At 36.2% G+C, this 17,871-nt stretch overlaps 1 protein-coding gene across 3 annotated transcripts in view; it reads left to right on the plus strand.

Moving 5' to 3' along the window:
- AP3B1 (adaptor related protein complex 3 subunit beta 1) overlaps positions 1–17,871 on the plus strand; it is a 235,814-nt gene that overhangs the window by 199,105 nt on the left and 18,838 nt on the right. For all 3 annotated transcript variants that reach the window (XM_086323143.1, XM_086323144.1, XM_086323145.1), the window contains 2 exons: positions 3,485–3,569; positions 17,648–17,745. In XM_086323143.1, the coding sequence (XP_086179269.1) occupies positions 3,485–3,569; positions 17,648–17,745 (183 nt within the window). The remainder of the gene's footprint in view (positions 1–3,484; positions 3,570–17,647; positions 17,746–17,871) is intronic.

The raw sequence follows: 17,871 nt of genomic DNA on the forward strand, positions 1-17,871 counted from the left end.
TAATTAAAAGTGATATAAGGTTTCTGTCATTGAATCCTTGAAGTGTTACAATCATATAGGTCCACATAGTTCCTTTTTTATATAATACTTTAAGTGAGCAAAGCCTTTTGACCAGGTAACTGTGCCTTCTTTACTCATTATTTCCTATCATATAGTTATTCTGTCTTTCTCCATCTTTGCCTGAGTGAGCTCTTTGACATTGTTGAATTCTCTCCTCTGTCATTTTAATGAGTCATTCAATAAAAAAGTCATCCTTTGTGTTATATTTTTTTCCACAAAGATATAAAAAATTCCTAATATTTAGATGAAATTTGGTAGCAGCCAAAGTAGAGAGAAGTAGAGTTAAAGTAAATTGATTTCAGAACCCACTTAATATCATTTTAAAAAAATAATTTGGTAATTAAGACACCATTTAAAGAATACAGTGTGCTGATTCTTATTTATTTTGTGGTTAACATATTGCCAAGGAATTAAGAATATCCCAATTTGTGTTCTTTTTTATTGCTTGCAATCCAGCTTTTTTTTATCTAGTTAAAAAGTTACTTTAAGAAGCATCAAGCAACTGTTATATGCATTGTCTGAAGGTTGAAAATGTTATCCAAAGGTTAAAACAGTAGAACAGTATTAACATTTCTTTGAGCTGGCATAATGAGTTGATGAGTTGACCTTTTGTTGGCCTATGTAGAACAGAAGAAATAAATATAATAAATTTCAGAGTATGGCCTTCACACCAAAATAAAATATGAATATATATCATTGCCTCAGTACTAGTAATAGGCTTTCTTTTCTTAGGCAGATTTCCTGACCATAGGGTTTCATACATTTTGTTGGCATTTACTGGATACCCTCAAGATACAGAGTTCTTTCCCATGCAGTATAGATTCCCGTGCAGTAGATAACAGAGTTCAGAGTATGATATATCTTAATTAGTCCTCCAAAAACATCCTAAGAATGCAACAAAAATACTGTATTTTCATATTTTTGTGAAATAAGGGAAGTAAGATATCTGTGTTCTTTAATAAGCACATATACGTATGTTAAGGAGTCCAGTGACTTTCTTATTTGTCACCAGTCTGTTCTTTTTTTCTCTGTAATATGAGAAAACTTTTTTATCAGGATTTTGCCCTGCCTTTAGCATGAAACTGGATTCCTTGCAAGAGTGTACAAGATCAGGTACATGTACACAGGAGATTTAAAACACACACCCCCCCACCCCCCCTCCAAAAGAGTAGCCTTAGGCTCTCTGCACTATATTCAGCGACTTTATGTTAACACTTGACAAATTTGAGTTCAGCTAAGATTTCTCTAGTTACTATACAACTGTCCCGTCATAGTAGACAGCATCCTGTTTGATTTCATTTTTCGTTATTAATATAGTGGTGTAATAGAACCAGTGTTTTTCAGCCATTTCTACATAACCCTCTCATGTATATTGTGATGATTCAGAACCAGTATTCAACTATAGACCCCTGCCTGAATAAACTTCTCCAATGTATTATAGTAGGCTTCAAATATTATAAAAATCTGTTATATGAATAATTTTATGCTGATCACTTTGCTCTTGAAAGTGTCCGAATTCATGTCCGCTCAGTCATGTCCGACTGTTTGTGACCACATGGACTGTAGCCTATCAGGCTCCTCAGTCCGTGGAATTTTCCAGGTAAGAGTACTGGAGTGGATTGTTGTTTCCTTCTCCAGGGGATTTTCCCGACCCAGGGATCGAACTGGGTCTCCCGCATTGCAGGCAGATGCTTTACCATCTGAGCCACGAGGGAAGCCCCTCTGCTGTTGAAGCTTTCATTTAATAAAACATTGATCATGAACTAGCCTCCAGAATTAGTATGGCACTCAGTTTGCAGTTAATTATCTTAAGACTGAGGATGTTATGAAACTGTGTCAAATAGTGCCATCATCGAGGCATCCTAAGAACTGTCGCTTGGTCAAATGAGGTATGAGGATACGTGATACAGAAAGATCTAGTCCCGAGTGCCATCGTTTTTTGGAGATGACAGCATTTGCTACCAATGTGGTGTCAGGTGCAAACAAGACCAAAGCCCAGTATATCTGTGGCACAGAAGAAAGCATCAAGGATTCAGTGAAGAAGAGCATTGAACAGTGTGACTCACAGCTATAAGGTGTAAACTTTAGGAGAAATGCAAGAAAACTCTCATTGTAGTTATTTATAGTAAAGCCTATTTGTCAAAGATTAAGTAGCAAGGCTTTTGGGGTACTTACATACCCTCCTGGTAAATGTTAGGTTTAAAAATAAATGGAATTCCAACTAGAATCAGCACACCAATAACACTTTAAAAATCAGCATCAAATACCTCTTTATAATGCTTAATCTTCATTTAGGCTTAGATATAAAAATACTTCTTAATAATTTAAGCTTATTGAATTATTTTGTCCTACCTGTACCATGATTTCTGTAATGGTTAGCATTAAATGGGAAATGATACCTATCACAAGCCCTAGGATAATCACAGTCTACTGGACCATTGTGTGCTTGCTAAAATATAGTTATATCTAATGATGCAACTAACTGTACAACCACAGTCACACTGGAGACGTTAAACAAATTCGAAATCAAAAGTGAATGGTTTCTATTTAAATATAGAGTATATACAAATATTTATACTAAATCGGTAAATGTTTAAGATCCCTTATTATTTAATGTGCAGCATTACTCTTTGACTCTGGAGTCATAAGCAGTGTAAAATCATGTTATTGTTTTATCTTGAGTTTTATTATTATCAAACAGTACTGTACATTGAAGCAGTTATTTCCGGCACTTGATTAGCTGATAGGTGAAGGTTCAGAAATTACACATCTACAAAATGTCATTTTATAATTTGTTTTTTCAAGATAACATAATCTATTACTAAATTTTCTTTGAGTAATTCTTCAAATAATACAATTAGACTTACTGTTTTGGTTCATATAATGCCAGTTATCTTCAGTAATACCTGAGGACAAGTTAATTTCTTCTTCCAACTTTGCTTTAATTTGCATGCTTTAAATTTTGGACTTTTTCCCCTGTGAAAATTTAGGACATTGCTGAAAATGTATTTTTTTATATCTAGAGTAAATATTCCATAGTTTTAAGTACATAATCTCTTAAAACACCCAGAGTCTGGTACAGATGTTCCAAACGGGAAAACATTTATTTCCTTCTCACCTTCAGTTCCTATCAAGACAATGTTGTAAAACATGGAATTTCTCAGGATGAGCTATATTTCTGAAACAAATAGATGTAATATGTTCATTGTAGTTACGTGCAGAATTAAGTTGTGAAAAAGAAAGCCTTGAGGTGAAATTACTTTATAATTTCCTTTAATACCGTTAGTTTCAAATTATTCTTACAAATTATCATTAAATTTGACTGTTTTAACCAAACCACAAACATTACCTATGTTTTCAGTGTTTAGTTTGCCTCTTTTTCACTTCCTCTGTGTTTTCATGTCTAAATTATCTTATTTCCTAGAATCTCTTGAGCCTGCGGGATCCATTACTGTTTCAATGGGTATTGACTTTTGTGATTCCACTCAGACTGCCAGTTTCCAGTTGTGGTAAGTTCAGTTGTTCTGTGTTTCTTGTTACTATAAACAATAGCAGATCAAAATCAAGACTTTCAAAAGCTTTTTCTATGAGAGAAAATATTTACACAATCTTGTTTTTCTTTGGCAGTATTTAGACTGCTGTGAAATAGTTGAACAGATTATGTGTGATATATGTATTTTTACTATTTGTTACACAAATAGCCATTACAGTCTGCTGTATATGGTTAAGAGCATCTCTGATGGCTCAGACAATAAAGAATCTGGCTGCAATGCAGGAGACCCAGGTTCTATCCCTGGATCAGGAAGATCCCCTGGAGAAGGAAATGGCAACCCACTCCAGTATTCTTGCTTGGAGAGTTGCATGGACCGAGGAGCCTGGTGGGCTACAGTCCATGGGGGGCGAAGAGCTGGACACGACTGAGTGACTAGCACTTTGATTTTCACTCTTCTGATGGGCCACTGATGGGCCACAGGCCGTGGCGTCACAAAGAGTCAGACACGAATGAATGACTGACACTTTTCTTTCTTCCATACATAGTTAAACTTCAGTTTATTCAGTTCAGTGCAGTCGCTCAGTCATGTCTGACTCTTTGCGACCGCATAAACTGCAGCTCGCCAGGCCTCCCTGTCCATCACTAACTCCCGGAGTCCACCCAAACCCATGTCCATTGTGTCGGTGATGCCATCCAACCATCTCATCCTCTGTCGTCCCCTACTCCTGCTGCCCTCAATCTTTCCCAACATCAGGGTCTTTTCAAATGAGTCAGCTCTTTGCATCAGGTGGCCAAAATATTGGAGTTTCAATTTCAACATCAGTTCAGTTCAGTTCATTTCAGTTGCTCAGTCGTGTCTGACTCTTTGTGACCCCATGAATAGCAGCACTCCAGGCTTCCCTGTCCATCACCAACTCCCAGAGCCTACCCAGACTCATGTCCATCGAGTTGGTGATGCCATCCAGCCATCTCATCCTCTGTTGTCCCCTTCTCCTCCTGCCCCCCGTCCTTCCCAGCATGAGGGTCTTTTCCAATGAGTCACCTCTTCGTATGAGGTGGCCAAAGTATTGGAGTTTCAGCTTTAGCATCAGTCCTTCCAATGAACACCCAGGGCTGATCTCCTTTACGATGGACTGGTTGGATCTCCTTGTAGTCCAAGGGACTCTCAAGAGTCTTCTCCAACACCACAGTTCAAAAGCATCAATTCTTCGGCACTCAGCTTTCTTCACAGTCCAACTCTCACATCCATACATGACCACTGGGAAAACCATAGCCTTGAGTAGACGGACTTTTGTTTGCAAAGTAATGTCTCTGCTTTTGAATATGCTATCTAGGCTGGTCAAAACTTTCCTTCCAAGGAGTAAGCATCTTTTAATTTCATGGCTGCAATCACCATCTGCAGTGATTTTGGAGCCCCAAAAAATAAAGCCTGACACTGTTTCCACTGTGTCCCCATCTATTTGGCATGAAGTGATGGGACCGGATGCCATGATCTTCGTTTTCTGAATGTTGAACTTTAAGCCAACTTTTTCAATCTCCTCTTTCACTTTCATCAAGAGACTTTTTATTTCCTCTTCACTTTCTGCCATAAGGGTTGTGTCGTCTGCATATCTGAGGTTATTGATATTTCTCCCGGCAATCTTGATTCCAGCTTGTGCTTCATCCAGCCCAACGTTTCTCATGATGTACTCTGCATAGAAGTTAAATAAGCAGGGTGACAATATACAGCCTTGACGTACTCCTTTTCCTATTTGGAACCAGTCTGTCGTTCCATGTCCAGTTCTAACTGTTGCTTCCTGACCTGCATACAGGTTTCTCAAGAGGCAGGTCAGGTGGTCTGATATTCCCATCTCTTTAAGAATTTTCCACAGTTTATTGTGATCCACACAGTCAAAGGCTTTGGCATAGTCAGTTTGTTAGAGCCTGCTAAATATTTTTTTTTTTTGCATATCTCTATGCTTTTGAAAAATTTACGAGAAAATTCATGAGGAAAACTCAGGAGAAATTAAATTCATAATGTTGGCTAGCCCAGGGAAGATACCTTTTGAAACATTTTCTGTGGTATCTTAAGCCCCTAAATTGGAGGATTACTGATTCTGTCAGTACCAAAACCCATACATTTTTCCCTTTTCACTTTAATTTATAAACTGCTGTTGATGAAATTCAGAAGAGAACATTTATCAGTTGGCAAGGTTTCATAGGTGAATACTATTTAAAAGAGCTTTTCTAGGATTGAGATTTTTCATTGTTATTGTTTTATATAATATTTTATGCACTTCTGATGAAATCCAGAAACTATTAGCAAACTAGCTGTATTTGTGTCTTTAAGAATTATTTTTGAAAAAAAAAATGATCTTTGAACTCATTGATTTATATTTTTCTGATTTAAGATATAATTTGTTATTTTGATTTGATGTGTTTTGTTCTTATTCTGAGAAGAATTGAGACATTTTATTTATCTAAATTTTAGGTGGCTTCTAACAGAATTTGTTATGATAAAAACCTCCAGATTTAGGAAATACACAGACACTTTTAAATAATTTTAAAGGTTAAGTATAATGAATCTTTCTTTTTCATATACCTTTTCGATACCAGTAAGTCAGGCCTAATATTATACCATTTATTGCTGAGAACCTGCAATGATGAATATAAGCAATGTAGCATAACACATTGATTTTATGCAGATCATCACCTTTATGTTTTGGGAGGTCTGCTATATTACTGATATATAAAAACTGATTACTTTTCCCAACATTGCCTAGTAATTGTTTATTATTTTTCTATTAGACAAACAACACAGATCAATATTACTGAGCACAAGACTATGAGGAACATCACTCTAAATAGATTTGCCTCCAACACCAGAGGTGTATTCATTTTAATGATTTCGACAATGTGAACCCAATGACAAAGCTTATTCACTAAGTTAGGGCAAAATTAATAACTAAAAAAATTCTTTTTTCTCTTCAGTTTATATTAAAAACCGTTTTAAAAAAATTTTATTTATTTTAATTGGAGGCTAATTACTTTACAGTATTGTAGTGGTTTTTGCCATACAGTGGCAATAACTGTACTGCCATACAGTTTTTGCAGAGAAGTGTTTTTAAAAATAATTTTTCACTACAAAGATTTTCTGTTCAGTTCATTAGATAAGATTTACATCTTGTCTTTGACAATTAACTAAGTCCCTTTAGGGAAAAATATTTAGATAATGTTTGATTTCTATCTTCCATTGGAAAATATATATGAATAATTTTTTCTCAGTTTCTCTTAAACTAATTTTAGGGAAATGATGAATTTATTTTATATAGAAAATAGCCTTAGCTGTTTTAAGCATCTGCATTAATACGTTTTTCTATTGCAAAGGTATGAATTAGTTATTTATTGTAGATTTGTATTAAGTATATAACCCCAGTAGATCAAAAATTATTTTTGTGTGTATTCCAAAAAGAACACTTTGTCTTACATCAAATGTAATTGATCCTGAAGCAATGTAATCACAATTACTCACTTTCTTAATTGGCCTGCCCAAAATCAGAAAATGGAAACCGATCGACAGTGTTTAAATCAATAGCTTCATAGTAGTGCTAGTGGAGGTAGGGAGATAATGGTAATGGGTAGATCAATTGGTCCTAGACGCCAATCACTGACTGTGCCTTTTGCATAGTAAATAGCGCTTTTTGCTTAGTGATGTGCTGTATTAGTGTTGGTAGTTCAATAAAAAGGAAGGGGAAAGCAAGAATGGCTGATATTGAATTTTTTCTTCAAAATATGTTATCCAAATTGGTATATAAAATTGTGGGTAATAAGAGCGTATTTGATAGGAAGCCTTCAGAAATGCTGAGAACATGGATTATGAGCCCTTCAGGTACACTTCTGTTTATAGAAAAGGAACAAGAGTGAATGATCCTACTTTAGCTTCTAGATTAACTCTCTGTATTGTTATAGTTACATAATGCATATATAGACAGATAAAGCTATTATATATAACTGCATAGTTATATGGATACTTGATAAGTATTAGTGTCTCTTTTTTGGCTTTGCATTTTAAATGGTCATCAAATTAAGTCCTTGATTAAATGTGTATAATATACATAAATGTGTCTTTCTAAAAGTAGATGCAGTGCATAAACAGGTCTCACCCTTGTTACCAGCAGATATTAATGTATTGACTAGTATGAAAAATTATATGACTTGGCTCAAGTTAGAGGACTGAGCACTAACATCCACCCCTCTTTTTGCCCCAAATCATTAAAAAGTCAGAAAATACATTCTTTAATAGAAAATGAGCACTAAAAAGAGAAAGAGTGCTATTAGCTGACCAGAAATTGTGAAGAATTATTGGCAGTTAGAAAGCAAATGGGAGCAGATATACAATAACAGAGAAAATAAAAACCACGGAGCAGAGCACTTCTGGGAGAAAACTACTATAATGGTAAGAACAAACCTGGCAGAATCTCAGACACAAAGTGAACAAGTGAAAAGTGAGGGTGAGACAGTGTTAGGGAATTAAAGAACTACTTCCAAACCGCAGTTCCCCAGTCCTTCCCCTGGCAGGAGGCAGCGTACACATTTAATCAGACCTAAGAATTACCCTGTAAAGAAAGTGAACAGCTACTTGCCTGGGAAGGACTTTTGGTAAGAATGTGGGGGCCTAAGAGAGCAGCAAGGGTTGAGTTTATAGGAAGGAAGCAGGATGGTCAGAGATGAGATGAAATGCAGTTCTACCCAAGAGAAGGATATTCTCAAGTCATCTACACTAGGATAAAGCCAATCTTGCATCTGTTGGTAGAGAGATCAGGCCATTGCTTACCTGCCTCCCAGCTTCACGACCAGGTAACCAGTCATGTCTCACCCACTTAAGAAAACTCCAGCCAGCCCAGCAGGGTAGAGGAGATCCATAGAAATAACACTCACTAACATGTGGAGTAGTGCTACATGCTGCACACTGTTCTAAACACTTGGCATTGTGTGTGTTAATTTACTCAATTCTCAGAACATTCCTATGAAGTGAGTAGTAGTAGTATCCCGTTTTAGAGATGAATAAACTAAGACATAGGAAGAAAACTTGTCTAAAATCTTATAGCTAACATGCAGAACTTGTTGTGTTCATTAATCAAACCTAGTCCTTCATTATAAATACAGACAGACAGCTTAGGATGACCAGACTTTTCAAGAAAGGCATCAATTTGAAAGGGAAGGCTTAAAATGACTTATAACGACTAACCAGTCATGAAGGGAGCAGACGATCTGAGAAAGAGACCAGATATCTTTAAAAATTATAACTAATATCTGATTCCAAAGGACACTTTATCTATAAAGCAAGAATTTATTGCTTACTTTGAGAAAGAGTAATTAGACAATTTAAAGTTATTCTTAGGGATTTAAAAACATAATTCCAAAAGGAATTCAGTAGGTGGAAGATAGACTGGACACAGCTGAAGTCTAATTTAGTATTCCATAAGAGGGTCTCAGTGAGTGAAATCAAGTAGAACAGAAGACAAAAAGACAGGGGTGGAAAATATGAAAGAAAAGTTAAAAGAAGCAGTTCATCCAATAGGTCTGGAAGGACAGAAAAGAGACAATGGAGAAAAGAAAGAAATTAGAGGAGAAAATTTTCCCAAGCAAATGAAATGTACAAGCCTTCAGATTGAAAGGACCCATCGAAGGCCAAACGGGGTGAATGTGAACAACCAGCAAAAAGGCCACATTCTGGTAGAAGTTCTGATAGGGAGAAAACCACTTTAGTATCTTCCAGAGAGAAGAAGAAAAGCAGCTTACCTAAGAATGAACAAGAATGTGAATGGAATCAGATTTCTCCTCAATACTGTCATCAGTTCTGGCGACCAGAAGGCAAGGGACATAACCTTGAAATTTTTGAGGAAGCCAAATGGACATTTTTCAGACCATGGAAAGCAAAGCAAGGGAAGCAAAGATTCCATCAGTTTACCCCCCCAATGACCTTCTTGAAAGGATTACTCAAAGATGCAGTTAGTAAAAAATTTAACCTTTGACAGAGAAAAATAGAATAAAAAAATAGAGAAAGAATTCTACCTGTAAAATCCATCAATATGTAAAAATAATTGTTCATACCTAATGTAAAAAATAAGCTAATGATCTGGAACAAAAAAGTCTCAACATGAACAAGTATGAGGAGGAATGATGGTGTTCTTGTCATGCTTCACAAGAGAATTGACTGATGGCAAAAAGAAGTTTAAATATGGTTTAAAGTGGTAAAGCTAACCTCTAAATTAACAGAAATATGATGCTTATAACATCCAAATGATGAAAGAAGCAAAGGAGTGCTTAAAACTTGACCAGTTTAACAAAGCAGGAAAAGAAAAGAGCATAGTAAATAAAAAACAAAATAAGATGACCAAAAGGGGCCACACATACTAGTGATCAGAATTCAGGTCCATAAGCTGATTTCCACTTATATTGGGCTTGTAAAAACACAATTAAGCATATACTATTTATTAAAACCCCACCTAAAAGAGGGTGGCACAGAAAAAATTGAGAATAAAAAAATAAAATGTTTATTTGTGTGTGTGTTTATTATCAGACATACAAGTTACCAGTCACCACATGAAATATCAGAAGCTTTCTTTTTTAAATCAGAAAAACAAAGTTTTACCCTCTTTCAGCACTTTCAGATTTTTATGGAAGTTCTAGACAATACAAAAAGACAAGTAAAAACGGTTAGAGGTATAAATCTGGAAAGACACAAGATTATCATTTCTATCCAGCATGTAATTACCAACCCACAAAGTCTTAGAATCAATGAGTTTAGGACAGTGGTATGAATCATTATGTGAAAATCATTAGCATTTCTATGTAGTAGAAATGACCAATTTTAAAACATTATGAGTAAAGTTATTCTGTTTACAAGAACAACAAAAGGAATAATCAATTAACAAGAAATACATGATACCTATGTGTGAATTTTTTTTAAACCTGAAACTTTCCTGAAGGCTATAAAAAGATGATATAAATAAAAGTAATAAATCTGCTGTATTCCTAAATGGGAGATAGGACTCTCCCACTTGTTAATCTTCAAATTCAGTGTGATTCTGAGCTCAATTCCAGTAAACCTTTCCAAGGACCTTGACAAATTTCTAAAATTCACCTGGATAAAACGATGTCCAAGAAGAGTCAAAACAAAAATTTAATGAAAAAAGCCTTTTTCAATAATAACTTCAAAATATTCTTTAAGGTCACAAGAATATTTTTATTCAGTATAATTCGCTATTGGCACAGGAGTTAGTGAAACAAAACAGAATTTAGAGATTTTGTATATCATGAAGGTGACATTTCATATTAGTGGGGTGAGATTTCATGTCAATTGTGTATGGACCATTTTCTGGAAAAAAATAAAGATACCTTCTTCCCACAGATTACTCCAAAGTAAATTCCAGATGGATTTATTATTTAATCATAAAAACTATAAAAAGTGTTTAGAAATAATATAAACAAAATAATTTTATATCTTTGGGGGCGGGGTGGGCAAAATTCAAGCAAGACACAGTATCCAGAAAGATACAGAGAAAAAGTGACAGGTATGACCATTAAAACTTTTAAGCTTCTCTAAATATTGAAAAAAATATTGATGTTATAACAGGTGAAAGATGGTTAGAAAGTATTACAACATTTTTAGCAGATGAAAGTTTAGTTACCAGAATATATAAAGAACTCTCACAAATTTCAATATAAAGGAATCTAATATGAAAGTGGAGAAAGTTTGAGAATAATTCATTTGCTGAAAATGAAATGCAGAGAGCCAGTAACAGTAATACATACAACATTGGTAATAGGGAAATTTTAAAAATTCATTCAAATAGGAAAAGACTTGCAAAATTCTTAAATAATTTTAATGCCCGACAAGGAAGGTGCAGAAAAACGTGTATTCTTATTTACTGTTCGTGGGATTTCAAGTTGGTACCACTTCTTTTTAGGTCAGTTTGGCAGTATTTATCAAATATTAAATATTCATAAACTAAACTTGTCAACTTAGTGATTTCATTTTTAGGGTGTCAGGCTTGGGGAAATATGGTAGCCTGTGATGAAGAAATAGATCTAAGAGTGTTAAGTAACTTGTTTATAATAGAGAAAATTTGCAAATGGGAATTGTTGGGGGAATGCTTAAACAAATTATGATTACATCCCTATTAGGTATGTAGGTTTTGGGTATCTACTATGCATTAAGCACTAAACTGGGTTGTGATAACTCCTTTAGTCGTCGAAGCTAGCTTAAAAGGTTAAGTGCCATTTTTCTTACTTCATAGATAAGGAAACTTGAGCCTCACAAGTTTCTAGGAATCTGTGAAATGAGATTATATGTAGTCTAAGTATATGCATTACAGTTCTTTGTAGAACAGGTAGAATCTCGTCTTACATTAAACTATGACATCATCTGATCCCTTGTAATTAGGCTGTTTAGAGCTACCTCATATTAGTACCTTGTCAATCTGGTAATCTATTAATTCTAATAATTTTACATCTGCCATTTCTCATTTTCACCATTCCCCTATCTATATCAAGACATCTGTGTTTAGCCCCATGTTCAACCAAAGGAGATGAGAAGAAAAATGTGGGTCGGCAAAAAAAAAGAACTATAAGGAGAGAGAAGAGAGCAATTTTTAAGAAAAGGACAAAATATTTAAAAGGAGGATCACAGAAAACTCTGGAGGACACCCTAAATCACTAATATAAATGGAAGTAAATTTTCCCCAAAATAAAGAGGAAACATTCCTTCTTACTCCTTACTAAGCCAAATCTTGCTTAGAAGCTAAGACTGGGTAATCAAGTATTTTATGTACTAATTATATTAATTAGGTTTTGCATTCATTTGTGTGTAACAGAAGCCTGTCTATAGTGACTTCACCACACAGGATGTTGTTTATTATTCTTCTGGTCAGCAGTTAAGAGCAGCTAGACTGTCTCCACATGTCTTCTCTGCATGTCTTCCAGCAGAAGGTCTTCCCAACTTTTTGTTCCATGAACTAATTTCATTAGCAAGTGCCATTCATCCTAGGGGTCACAAGATGGCTTCTGTAATTCCAGGATTCCATCTGCATTCTAGCCCCCTCCCCCAAACAAAGGAATGAAGTGACTGGGAGGGAGGAGCCCGTGTGTGTTGGAAAAGCAAAACTTTCCCAGGAGTCCCCAACAGCCTTCTGTTTAGGCTTCATTGGTCATAACTGGGTCACTTGATCAGTTCAGCTGTTACTAATACAAGAGGCTGAGAGAGACGATGTTCAGGTGGGCACATTGTCTCCCTGAAAAGAATCAGGATGATTTCAGGAAAGAAGAAAAAGAAAAGTATTACTTAGTAAGTGTCTGCCACAGCCGTGTTCCAATTTCATTACATTATTTGCCCCACAAGACCCATTGTGGATGAACTTAACAGCCTTAGTTTTTCATATGTAAATACATGGTAATCATTTTACCAATCACAGAATAATGAATAAAATATAAAATAAGTGTAAGAATAAAGTATATAATATACAAATAAAACATAACATATAAATAATAAATATATAATAAAATAAATAAGAATAATAAAATAAAATATGCATTACCAAAAAGTAACAGAAGTGAAACATATCCAGTCAAGCTGAATCATATATATTCATCTCTCATTCATTGGTTGTTGCTTGTGGGGGCATTTCAGAATCACGTTTACCTCCCCCCCCACCCCAGACTGAAGCCTGCTCCTTTAACCACCTTGATTTTCATACATGCCTTAGAAGGCAGGTCTACTTTCCCTTCTTTCTGTGCTCTTGCCCCCTTCTCCCTGGGCATCAGTGCCCTAAAGCTGCTTAACCAAGGGGTCTAGGGGTCCTTTTCAGGAGTGTTGGAAAGAAGTCACTTCATCTATAATTTAAAAGAAATCACAAGGGACTCTCTCTTCCGCGTGCGTGCTCTCTCTCTCTCTCTCTCCCCCTCTCTCCCTCCCCCTCCCCACGCACTCCTCCACTCCCTTCTCTTCGAGAGTCTTGGATTATCCTGCTATCTTGTAAATAAAATAGAGCTGTAACACTGAAAAAAAAAAAAAGAAAAGAAATCACAAGTAAAGATAGTATAGTGTGTGTAATTTAACCCAGTGGCCACAACTCTTAAAATTGTATACATCTTAGTGAAATATTTATACCACATAATCCCGATATGTACTGTATGTGTGTCTCACTATGCAAACATATTATGTATATACTGAAGTATTCAGTTCAGTTCAGTCACTCAGTCATGTCCGACTCTTTGCAACCCCATGAATCGCAGCACGCCAGGCCTCCCTGTCCGTCACCAACTCCCGGAGTTCACTCAGACTCACGTCCATAGAGTCGGTGATGCCATCCAGCCATCTCATCCTATGTCATCCCCTTCTCCTCCTGCCCCCAATCCCTCCCAGCATCAGAGTCTTTTCCAATGAGTCAACTCTTCGCATGAGGTGGCCAAAGTATTGGAGTTTTGAAGTATTATGTACAGACAAAAATAGAACTTCAGATGGGATGAGAAAAAAATTAATATAATTGATAGTTTTTTTCCTCAGTGGATTTTCTGCCTCAGTGGAGTGCCAGGTCCTTTCCCACTTTGGAGCACACTTATTTATCTAGTTATTTGAAGCTGGGAGTTTATATTTAACACTAAATTAGTTCATAATATATATACTATCCATTTACTACTTTATCAGCCTCTAAGTATTTCTCTTCATGTGGCTTAGCCTTCCAGTACCTCTACCCGCAACACTTCTATCTTAAGGACTCCATCTGTGCTGTTCTGGAAGAAATATCTCCCTCCCTTCCAGGCCTGATCCATTGGCCTAGTTCTTATGCTCTTAGTCCCAATCTCGTTTACCTGGGCTAACACCTCACTCTGTTTCTTTGTTTTGCACCAACCTCTAATTACTTTGGAGCTGCCTTAAGCATTTTTCTTTTGCCTCTGCATCCTCAGGAAGCCTCTGCTGCTCTCTGTCCCCCGTCTTTCGCTGCCAGTCTTTCCACTGAACTTCAGCTCATTGCATCCTGCATTCTTCCTCCAGTTTGAACTGCATTACTAAGTCAGCTGTTACACATGCTGCTTTTTATTCCTCCCTGCAATGTTTGACTCACACCTTTTCTTCCCAACCACTCTTTTTCCAGTTCTCTTCTGCAAGTTGTACCACTTCTGTTTTTATTTACATGCAGGTGTCCACTTTATCCTTTTTCTTGTCATATCCTCTTTTCCTATGTGATCTTATCTACATACAAGGCTTCAGCCCTTCCCCATATATTCTGGTTGCTTCTAAACTCATGTATACTGCCCTGAACTGTTTTCTGATTGATGATTTGTATTTTCAGTTATCTGTTAAATATCTCTTCCTGGGTGACACAGGGGTACTCAAAATATAGCATGATTTAATCCAAGTCATTTTGTTTAATCCTCTAAACTACTCTTCATTGAAGAAAGTCATCCTTCCAGTCATTCACGTTAAATGGTTCAAGGTCTCTTCCTCCCGTCCATCACTGCATCTGTCCCTTTTAACTCTGAAACACCCCTGTCTTCGGCATTTCCTCCCAGGGAAGCAGCCTTGTATAGTCAAGTAAAAATATATATATAGAGAGAGAGAGCTATATGGCAGCAAACATGATATAGCTGACTTTGGAATAGGATAGACCTCGGTTCAAATCTCAGTGCTACTGTGTTCAGACCTTCATACTAGTTGTGTGACCTTGGGCATATTGTTTAGCTTGTCTTGGTGAATTAGGGATAACAGAAGGTACCTCTTAGGATCACTGTTAGGACGCACTAAAGCAGCACACACAGTCAGTGCTGGAAACCCCTGCTTGGACTGTTGATTCGTCTCCTTGCTGACCTCCCTGGCTTGCGTTCCTCTTGCACACCACCTCATACAGTGCCGGCACAGTCTATAAAATACATAGGCGATTGTTTGTTTATTTTCCTGTGTCAGAAGGCTCTGGTAGTTTCCTTTTTTTTTTTTTTTTCCATGATACTTTGAAGCACATTGGTCTGAGTTATGAGAATAAAGTAATCATATACTTTGTCATACAAATCAGGACATTTCAGATAGTGACAGGAGACATGAACTGAACAAGATCCCAGGACAACTGCCATGGAGAACTAGGCCTGCAGCTGTGTATGCTATTCTCTGCAGAGTGTCCCCAGTCTTTTGACACTCCCTCTGCTCACCATTCCCAAAATATAGGTCTAGAATCCATAGAATGTCCCTCTCCCTCCTTTTGGAAGTAAACTTACCTCTGCCTCACTCCTGCAGAGTTAACCAGCCCCTCTTTTTGGACTATGATACTTTCCACATATCTCTAACATTGTACTTATCTTTCTGTTATAAACATAATTGAACTCTTTCTCTGTCACTAAACTTGTGAACTTCAAGGGCCAATTTTACTTGTCTTTAAATCCCCAGACACTCAGAGAGTACGTGAGATCAAGTTTATATTCAGTAAATGTTTATTGAATTAATAAATAAATTGGGTTTATTGATTTGCCTTGGGCAATCCATGTGTGAATAATTCAGAATCATTGTTTTCTTTTTAGTCTAGTCCTTACCTTGTTCCATTAAAGAAAATGGCAGCTTAGAAGATTATAGTATATAATAATAGCATAAAATCGAAGTGGATTTTCTTCTCTTTCCTTATATTTTAATATTTATCCCTACCCCACCGTTCAAGAAAGCGTTTCTCTTAACCTTGTGTTTGCTGGGTTTTGGGGTTTTTTTGCTTGCATAGAAATATTTTTATTTACTCTTTGCTTTTCTTCTCTTTATATATGACATTGTTTTTATTGAAGAATAAGTTCATCCATAACACAGAACTTCAGTGTTCAGCTTGATGAATTTTTATGTGTACCACCAAATCAAAGTTTTGAACATCTAGAGCCCTCCAGAAAGGTCTCCCATTCTTCCCCATAGATACCACCTTTCCTATAGAAGTGACTGCAATTCTGTGTTCTCTATCCATGAGTTAGTTTTGGTATCATACAATATGTATATTCGTTTCTGGCTTCTTTCACTCAAGGTTAGGTCTGTGGAATCATCTTTTATGTGTAACAGTAGGGTTTTTTTTTTTTAATTCTTTTTTTTGTGTGTGTGTGTGTGAAATAAAGTTTTATTAAAGTATAAAGGAGATAGAGAAAGCTTCTGACATAGGCATCAGAAGGGGGTAGAAAGAGTACCCCTTTTTTTAATTCTTATGTAATATCTCACTGACTGTATCACAATTCATTTATCCTTTCTATTATCCATGGGCACTTGGGTTTTTCATTTGGGGCTATTAATAATAAAACTGTGATTAATATTATTGTACAGGTTTTCTTTTTATAGTACATAAACACTTATTAACACTTGGTATTATTTTGTTAGCACACATCTTAACACGGTATGGTCACTCCATTTTATTCTTTATTTAAAAATTGATAGCTTTAAAAAGATATCTTAAACTAAGACTAAAGTGCTCCATTTTGTACACTTTTACTGAAAAGTTGAAGACAAGATGTTCTCTACCAGATAAGCTGCATTAAATGTTCCTCTGGAGCTTCCCTTGTGGCTCAGATGGTAAAGCATCTGCCTACATTGTGGGAGACACAGGTTCGATCCCTGGATCAGGAAGTTCTCCTGGAGAAGGAAATGGCAACCCACTCCAGTACTCTTGCCTGGAAAATCCCATGGACAAAGGAGCCCGGTGGGCCACAGTCCATGGGGTCACAAAGAGTCAGACACCACTGAGCGACTTCACTTCACTCACTTCACTTCACTTATCTACCAGATAAGTTGCATAGATATCCGGTAGATAACTTATTTACCCAGATAAGTTGCATTAAGTACTCTCTTGTAATTGCTCCTTACCTATTTTTAAAAGTTCTATGTCAAATGGCATATTTATCATAACTGCAAATAATAGGCTTTCCAGTTGAGATAACAGATGTATTTCTTTGCAAATAGTGATGAGAAATATTTCAAGCCTTTTTAGCTGTGATATTTAAGGCAAACATCTTATATGCTTTAATTGTACCTGTTTAACTGCATAGTGTTAAGAATGTCTATTTGTTAAGCATTTAGTCAGCTTTAATGTGTTTTTTCTTTAGTACCAAGGATGATTGCTTCAGTGTTAATATTCAGCCTCCTGTTGGAGAACTGCTTTTACCTGTGGCCATGTCAGAGAAAGATTTTAAGAAGGAGCAAGGTGAGAGATCATTACCATTTACTAGAAATTGGCATCCCAGATAAGTGTGCTCATTCCTCTGGCTGAGCTCTAAAATAAATTACCATATGCACACAGCTATTAACAGATGTCAATGTACAATCTTCC

The sequence above is a fragment of the Bos grunniens genome, chromosome 10 (genome assembly GCF_055505025.1).
Source record: "Bos grunniens cultivar Pamir isolate PY7600 chromosome 10, Bosgru_T2T1.0, whole genome shotgun sequence".
NCBI lineage: Eukaryota > Metazoa > Chordata > Mammalia > Artiodactyla > Bovidae > Bos > Bos grunniens.